At 30.1% G+C, this 9,906-nt stretch overlaps 1 protein-coding gene across 1 annotated transcript; it reads left to right on the forward strand.

Annotated features, from left to right (window-relative positions):
- The first annotated feature begins 8,947 nt into the window (after window positions 1–8,947).
- Window positions 8,948–9,476, forward strand: LOC132624582 (probable 2' cyclic ADP-D-ribose synthase BdTIR). The gene has a single exon (XM_060339340.1). It carries the CDS (start codon window positions 8,964–8,966, stop codon window positions 9,474–9,476), a length of 513 nt encoding a protein of 170 aa, XP_060195323.1. The 5' UTR covers window positions 8,948–8,963.
- The last annotated feature ends 430 nt before the right edge of the window (window positions 9,477–9,906 follow it).

Raw genomic sequence — 9,906 nt, forward strand, 5'->3', positions numbered from 1 at the left:
TGCCAATTTGAAGCACTCAACAAAAACACACTGCCAACATAAAACTTGGTAGTTGATTTCCACTAAAGAAAGTGATAAAAAAAACAAAATGAGTAAATATTAGGGTTGATTATATGTTGTGATGCCTTCAACTATTATAGCAAGAAAAGAACTCATGGGAGAATGAGAATAATATATGAATCAAATTAGACTGACAAAGTGCTTGTCTCATAATAAGTAAAATTAGTGATTTGGAATAATAAAACAGTCACTATAACAAATTAGATTATATTGACAGTTAAAAAAAAAAAGTTCCAACCAGCTAGTAGTAGCGGTTATAAAAGAGCAGGGCATCTGATATATATATACAGAAATTCAAGAAAAGGGCACACAGTGCCTTGCTTCTTATCAAAGGTAGGAACAAGCAAGAGAAAGTTATGGGCGTGACAACATGATTCCACAAAGAAGTTTTTTTTCTTTTTTTTTCTTTTTTTGCTGAATGTTTGAGTGACAAGTGCGCTATCCAAGATTGCAGATGGGGATCATTCTATTACTCATATTAATGCAGAAATAAATACTATACATATAGTCTAAAATTGTGATCTATAAGAGTTGACAATCTTTGTGTAAAAATAGGTCAACTCTTTTGTCCAAATAAAAAAAAAAGGGAAGAGAAACACTTTAACTACTACCCTACACTTATTTTCTTTCTTAGTTTTAAGTGGACATTGGAATGTTAGAAATTACGTACTACAAAATTAAGTGCAGTCCAACTCAATACAGTATTATCGGAAGAAATTGGCAAATAATCATTTTTTATATGGCTAATTAAGTTTTAGCCAATGTTTTAAAACTATTTAGTGTTTAGTCGAACACTTTTTAATACGAAGATAATTTTTTGATAAAATTAAGTATCCCTAGTCAAAATACATAAGAACTTTTATTGGAGTTTTAATATACTTAATTAACAGTTGAACATTGCTAGTTTGAACTCTCTGGATCGTTCATGAAGTTTGAAACTTCAACAAATTTTCACACTTAAATTATGAAAGTTGGAACTCCATGAATGAATCCTAGAGTTCCACTTTTCAAAGCTTCAGTGCCTGAGTTGTTGCGTACTGTTTTAGCTAGGGAGCATATTTTCGTCCAAATTTTATTTTCGCATTAAAAAGTGTATAATTTCCAATAGCATTTGGAAAGTCGCTAAACCTTAATCGTCCACTAAAAACTATAGTCATTGAACCTAATTTTGAAATATACTGTATGTTTAAAACTGTTAGGGTTTTGCCCTGATTTTCTTACTATATTTGGATTTTACCTTTTCTTGAAGGAAGGAAAAAGAGTTTACCATACTTGATTTTACTTTTTCAAAAAGAAATTTTTTAATATTTCATATTTGAGTAGCCTCTTTCTTGAAGGAAAAGGTTTTGGACATCTATAAATTGAAGAATCCCTCTTATATAACATAACACAGAAAAGCATCCACAATGTAGTCATTTAAAGAGTCTTGTTTAGGGGGAGATTTTTCTCTCAATAGATTTTATGCTTATTTATATTAGTTTTTTAATATATAGGTCAATTGACCAAACTCATATCATATTATTAAAGTCTTTTTTTTTTATAATTTTTCTTTATCATCTAATTTATCATGTTTAAGGTTTGCAATTATTAGTTTCCGCATGACGCCCTGTTATTTCGATCCCAACAAGTGGTATCAGCGCCAATGGTTCACCAGGTTCGGCAAGGTTGAAGACAGGTTCAAGGCGGCCAGTTCAAATCAAGTTGCAACCAATTTCGCGATAATGAAGATTTTGTCCGAAATACTACATGTGGAGATGAATTTCAACCATATTTTCAACATTCCTACTGCTGTATACAACCATTTTTAAACCATAATATTTTAACATATTTTTAACCATGGCAAGCAGCAATGATGAAGAATATGTGAAGAAGACGGATCAAGTTTTATCAAGAAAATCCAGGCTAAAAGGGGAGATTTGTTAGGGTTTTGCCTTGATTTTCTTACTATATTTGGATTTTGTCCTTTCTTGAAGGAAGGAGAAAGAGTTTACCATATTTGATTTTACTTTTTCAAAAAGGAAAATTTTAATATTGCATATTTGAATAACCTCTTTCTCGAAGGAAAAATTTTTGGACCTCTATAAATTGAAAAATTCCTCTCATACAACATAACACAGAAAAGCATCCACAATGTAATCGTTTAAAGAGTATTCTTTAGAGGGAGATTTTTCTCTCAATAGACTTTATGCTTATTTTTATTAGTTTTTCAATATGCAGGTCAATTGACCAAATTCGTATCATATTATTAAAGTCTTTTTTTATTATAATTTTTCTTTGTCATCTAATTTATCGTGTTTAAGGTTTGCAATTATTAGCTTTCGCATGACGCCCTGTTATTTCGATCCCAACAAAAATATACTGTTCATCAATATGAGTAGGAAATTTGATGTCTATGAGATAAACTTTAAATAGGAAACACTACTATATATTGTCCTTATAGTACTTTCGAAAAGGATAATAATGATTATTGTAGAAAAAGAGGAAATTAAAAATAAAACTTTTTTTTGTCATTCATAATTAGAGAGGACCAAAAAAGGCAAGAAAAGCAAAAGACAGCGAGGGTAAAGAGGTTCATTAGTTAACTACTAAAAGTAGGTTTTCATCAAAACCCCAACTATAAAAGGCAAGATCCATCGTTTTCACATTTGTTTATTACAATACGCTATAAAAATGAAAGACCAAATCATTTAGCCGTAATTTCAAGACAGCCATGATCCAGCTAATATACATGCTTTATCAACTTGCAAGGTAGTGACATTTAAATCATTCACGAACCTCCACCAATAAAAGAAAAGGAAAACGAAATAAATACAAAATAATCTCATTGGTAGCTAGCTTTTGGCACAAATAACTGGCCGCCAACATATACTATATATTATGATTAATATTGTGGGGTTCGGTCTACTGCCTAGCTAGCTAGCTAGCTTGTGCCACAGCCTGCGTAAATAAATTATATAGAACTTACACACTACTTATGTGTTACTCTCTTTATTTAATTTTACGTGACATAATTTTTTTCTTCCATTGATATAAATTAAGGATGTATTTTTAATAAAATAATATATAATTACAAATATTTATGACTTGTTTTAAATTATATATATATATATATATATATATATATTTAATTATTATCATCATATAAAATGAGGCGATGTGATTAATTTTTTTCCTGTGAGGTGGGGGAGGGGTGGGATCTGGCAAAGTTGGTGGAAGTCGAGTTTACAATTTTGTGTTGTAGACTTGTATTGATAATTGAGCTAGCTGTTTTTTTGACATTATTCATGGTGACTAAATTTTCTTTTCCTTTTTGCTACATTTTTATAAGTGGTTGATTTCTATACACGACCACGAGAGATATAAATTAACTTTTATACAACAAGCTCCATCTAACAAATACTTACGAGCAATCGTTTGTAATAATATAATTGAAATTAGAAACTGAAAAGGTATAAATCATATAGCGTGTTACAATATATATGTTAAAATACAATAATAACATATTAATATATAACACCAGTTGAATTTTGTTACTTAAGTTGAAGAAGGCTCATAAATATATTCGATTATGTAGAAAGAAACCACCACATCTTCTTCTCGTGAAGTGTTAGCAAACGATCACAATGAACTTGTTGCTTTAAAACTGTGATCAAGATATTATAGTACGACAACAAAGCATTAACGACTTATCTTGTTTTTATGCAAATTTGCTTCAAAAAATCACATAATTATAATCACAAGTCCGATACTTGTCCGACAATGATAGACTAATATATTGAACGTAGAGAAGGGTTTAGACATGTACGAACACTTCAAGAAAATGATTGCATGAGTTTAGGGAACAATAGACGTCCCATTTTATCTTATGTGAAGAGTTCGGGCATATTCAAAATATCTAATTTCCAGTGTAAATTTGAAATTAAATTCTTCATTTTTTCAAAAATATATAGAAAATTTACATATTTAAAAATTACATGAAAAGTTTAATAAGTCAGCATGTGTATGGTTAAGAATTCAAAATATTTGAAACGAATTTTTTAAATATATTAAAGAAAAAGTTATTTGGCTCTCTAAATAATAATTGTGTCAATAGTACAAAACGAATAGAGTTTAGATTATCAATAAATAACTACATGCATTGAAAATGCAAAAACATTCTTATTTATAAAGTGTTGAAATGTTGTATCGACTTAATTCGGAAGGTTTGAAACCATTCAAAACTTATATATATGTCTGACTACATACATAAGTTTACAAATAAAATTCATTAGAATAAAAAAAAAGACTTTTACATGATTACCAATTTATAAGATTTTTCCATTAAAAAACTTATCCAATGCCGTTTTATATGTTATACATCTTTTGAATATACAATTGACATATTTGTATACCCTGAAGGTATATAACAGTGAGGAGGTGAATTCTTATTGTTGTTGTAACATGTGAATCATATACCCAAAAGGAATACAATGTATATGCCTACTGGCTATCTGTAAATATTTTTCCCTAAATAGGATACAGTGTAATTTTTTTTTAAAAAAAAATAGGTATTTTTGAGTAATTTTTTTGGTCTATGAGCATACAACGTAAAATTTTCCAATAAATAAAATAAAAGATTAGTAAGTTGCCTTTAATTTTACAAGCCCAAGCCCAAGTCTGTGTATGACATAACTAAATCAACTTTCAATTACATCCTATAGGTGGGCAAAACAACATGGAAGACTCACCTCTTTTTGCATTTTCGATCTGAGGTTTCCAGAATAATTGAGTGCCGTTACTAGTTTATCTGTCGCATGCAGGGGCAAGAGTTTCCTGGTCTTCTACTTTGATAATTAAGGATGAAGAGAGGGTCAAAAACTAGATAACAAAGGAATTACTACACCATTTGGTTAAATATTTGGTGCATAAATAGTACTTTTAGTATATGCTTTTTGAGTCATATGCACATTTTTAGGCTATAGCAGAAATGTCTGCAGGGTGCAAATTTTGAATGGCGCACATAATAAATCTCCCTCATGCATATTTGCCTTCTTTTGACAAAGTCAATTTGGCTTTCCCCCGACAGCCCAAAAGAAAAAAAAGAATCAAATTACACTTTGAACAAAAATAGGGAGTGTCACGAAACTTTTACATTAAAATGGTGGGATTAGCTATCCAAAACGGACAAAGTTCAAGGAAAAGACATATATTATTCTAACATATTTAACTAGTTAAACAAGCTCTTTATTTTTCCTCGGGATATTAGCACTTTTAGTTTCTCAAACATCGATAATTTTTAAATTTGGTCCTTATGATTTCTGGTGAAGCACATTTAATCTTCAATCAATTGATATGCGCACTTTTGATGCCTCAAGCTGTGATTTTTCACAAATTTAACGAATATCTTAGTGCTAAACCATCCAATTATCGATAATATTTATATTAAATTTGTATTGTTACTCCATATTCGAGGGTAATGTAGTTCTCAAAATACTCTGAATATCACATATTTCCTATATAAGGGACCAAAAACCGACATTTTAAATAATTGAAAGTTAAATATCCTTAGCTAAATATTACGAAGACCATAACTAAAATTCATCAATAATTGAGGGACCAAAATTACAATTATCCTTTTTTTCCTCCTATAAAATACAAGGTAACTGCCAAGAATATTATGTTGAATCCTTGAAGGGTCAAATTAATGTTGTTTGACCAACAAGTTTTTGTTTGCTTAACGAGTGAATCGTGAATAAAACAGTCATCTTTACCAAGTCAATTTGCCAAGTTTTTCCAGTATTGAATTTAGATCAAACATCATGCTAGTACTTTTAACATTCATTCGTGTAGTTAAATTTTGTGTCCTTTTGCAAGGGGTACGAAAACAACTTGTTGTTCTATATCCACATTCAAAACCGGTTTCAACACAGTAATGGGCTATGGCGAACGTTACTTATAAACATCCATTTCCTTTGGATACTCTTGTTATTAAAACAAACGAAAATAATTAAATTAGTACTGCAAGCATACCAAATTAAACAACCTTTAGTAGAAGCAAATGATACTAATATCCTGATGCTTTTTATTTATTTTCCATGCTCTCCTTCTTTGTTAATTGTCAATGAGGATATTCATGAAGTCCAGCTGACGCTTTCATACATAAATACAGTTGAAGGAAATTTGGAAAACTTCCTATATGAGTTAATAAATTATACGGACATAATATATTATACGGACAGACCTCTCTATAACAACATCCGCATATAGCAATACCTTTGTATAATAGCCAAGTTTTTTCGGAACTCATTTTTTATGTTAAATTTTGCTTCTCTTCTGTATAACAGCATTTTACCTGTAACAGCAACAACCAACTTTATAATAATATGTTCTTTGTAAAATTACCCTCCATTTAACAGTTATCTTCTTTTTTTGGTAATATAATAATTAATCATCTTTATAAAAATAGAATATCTATGATTACCAATAATAAGTGTAGCGATTTTAACCAAATATTTGATCCTTTAATACACTATTTATGACAAAGAATATCATGAATAAATATATTTTCATCATTAAAAGAATTTTCTAGTGTGATTAAGCTTAGAATTTGGCATTTTTGATTCGTTTCTGCCGATAAGCCCCAATTGCTTCATAGGAATTCGAAAAAAAGGGTTCTTTCGTATACTTATAGTAACTATTGTCACTTTAAAATGAAAAATTAAATTTTATGTATCTTTTTTGTCTATATCAACGAAATATTATTTAAATGCCAATGCTGTTATAAGTGTATAACAACCATTCTCTATAACAACCAAAAAATTTCGGACTCAACTATGTTGTTATAGAGAGGTATGACTGTACATATATGAGTATTTGATAAGTAGATCATTCCCCTATTTTAACACTTCCATTTATATAGTGTCCGGTACATCTAAGAGTCATTTGGACATGATTTGAAATCATGATATGAAATCGGTGATTTGAAATTATGATAATTTCAAGTTGAAGTTTTATTTGGACATGCAATTTGGATTTCTTAAGTTATATTTGTTCTCATAAACATAAAACCCCAAAAGTTGGGAAAACCATCAAAACTTTCCCAAATTCTTATACAATCTTAGCAAATGATCAAATCATAGTTCATAACAAAATCAATATGCTACTAGAAAGCCTTTCTAAAAAATACAACTTCAATTGATCGAATTTTAGTTCAATGAAAAGGAAAATTCACATGAATAGTAGTGTAGCTACTAATATAATCCTTCCACATGGTACGGACAATCTCTTCACGTCAAGCATGCATTTCCCGATATAAATGGTTCGTAAACATGGTTGGTAAATATATTTACCAACTTATGAATCTTTTTTTTACAAAATATAAACTTGTGGGTCAAGTTTTACATTTTAAAAAAAATTGAAATCATTATTTGGAATCTCAAATCATACCTTTTTAGAGAATTTGGAATTTGAAATCATGATATGAAGTTGAAGTTGAAATTTTGTGTAAATTGCATAAACAAACGTTGATTTGAAATTAAAATATGAAATCATGATTTCATATTGCATGGCCAAACGCCTACTTAGATGTTTAAGTAAGACATGATCAAACTATTTCAGGCGAATATGATCGTCGCTTATAGCTAGAGGAAGTATGGAAAATCCTCTATATTGATTAAGCAGAAGATTAATTAGCGATATTCGAGGTCCAATTGATGACTTAATTAAATATAACGGTTTGTAAGATATGTAGAATTATCAAGTATTATGGACTGTAAGTCTGATAAATGCAGTAAAATATTGGTTGCTCATATATTGAAATAGTCATTAATATCCGACTTCAACTTAAAATTGGATAGGAAGTTTTACATACGATCTGAAGTTGAAAAGTTCGGTAATTTCACACATTTGACCAATCTCCTCACAAAAAGGGTTCATAAATGCAAAATTCAGATAATTTAAATGAAGTAATATTATAGAAAAGAATGTTGGAACCAAAAAATTGTAAAATGAAAATCATCTTTATCAAGATCTATCATGTCAAATTATCAAGAACATAAAATAGAAATTCATTTGCTGTTGTTGGAGTTCTAAACCTAAACATGAGCCGATCTCGCTCTTCTATCGATGAGATATCATAAAAGAAATTCTACGTTTGAGTTGGCCGCTTGGGGACCATAATCTTATTTATCTTACACATATTTTATGTAATTTTAATTTAGTCCATCATTAAATTAGAAATTACATCCGGTTACTTTTACACATAAAAGCCTATACTTAATTATGAGGTGTCTTACGCCGGGTTAAATGTTTTAAGGTCTTTACAAATTTATTTTTAGTTTTATGTCTTTTTTATAACAGATCTTCATCTTTACATATAAAAAATCTATAAATAATACAAGATTTGAAAATGTCATTTTCTTCTTTAGAATTTGTAAATGACCACAGGAGACCATTTCCTCCAATTTTATTATTCACCCACATATATGAGCGACTCTTTACGTGCTTGCAAAGAAAATTCAAGAGAGGTCTTATTATTCTCAAACTCAAACAAAAATAGTGTATTTATGTATATGAAGGGTATTAAAAATAAATCTTAAAAGCGTGTTTGAAGGATTAAACTCCCCATACAGCCCAGAGAGTCAAAGAATTCAAATGCTTTTACTCTTTTTCGTCATTCTTGTCAAGTGTCAAAGCAAATACTAGTAGAGTTTTCTTGAGGTCCAATCTCAATAGTAGAAAAGTAGCCAAGACCCTAGGAAAATCAAACGTAAGAATTTAAAGTGCACCTTTTTAGTATAAATATCCCTGCAGAACAGGTCATATCACATACTCATTCAATACACAAATATAATAACACCAACTAAAACACGCAAAAACAAAAAACAAAAATATCAACAACGTCCTTTAAACTTCTTGGTAGTGCCATGCAACGTGCAATACCATCTTCTTCCTCTTCAGCCAAAAATGTGTGCAACCAAATTCTCCGGTTAGGGCGACAATTCGAACCGGTGAAAAATCGGGCTCCATGCGACGTGTTCATTAACCACAGGGGAATCGACACGAAGAGAAATGTTGCAGGCTTGCTATACGAACATATTAGAAATAATCTTGGGCTTAGGCCATTTTTGGACAGCAAGAACATGAAGCCTGGTGACAAATTGTTCGATAAAATCGACCCTGCGATCCGCCATTGCAAGATTGGGATGGCTATTTTTTCACCTCAGTATTGTGATTCTTATTTTTGCTTGCATGAGTTGTCTCTGATGATGGAATCGAAGAAGAGGATTATACCAGTTTTTTGTGATGTAAAGCCTTCTGAGCTTGCTGTAAAGGACTTGAATATTAATTTTCCAAATAAGGATTTGGAGAAATTTAACTTGGCTCTTGAGGAGGCAAAATACACGGTTGGGCTCACATTCGATACCTTAAAAGGGTGAGCACTTGCAATTTTTCAATAATCTTATTGTCATACTTTTCACTTAATCTGTCCCAAATGAACGTCTCATACTTCCTTATTTACAAATATTTTAATTTTAAATTTTTCATTTTACTCTTATATGATAGTTTATAGTCACACAAACGTCGTTTGTATCTTATTTTCGAACACAAGTTTCAAAACCTTTGTTTATTTTTTAACTTATTGTTTATTCAAACATCACCATATAAATTGAGACAGAAGGATTACTATATTTCCACTGTCACAATTTCTTTTTGTATAATTATTTAAAAATAATGGTGGCATTTAGCAAGATTGCGCACACCTAGACTATAACATTACCTGATATCTTTCGCTGCTAAGTCTTAGACAAACGAAAGAAATCACCAAACTCTTTTTTTGTTTCTGGTTGAACTTTAACCCAGATTTTT

The sequence above is a fragment of the Lycium barbarum genome, chromosome 12 (assembly GCF_019175385.1).
Source record: "Lycium barbarum isolate Lr01 chromosome 12, ASM1917538v2, whole genome shotgun sequence".
NCBI lineage: Eukaryota > Viridiplantae > Streptophyta > Magnoliopsida > Solanales > Solanaceae > Lycium > Lycium barbarum.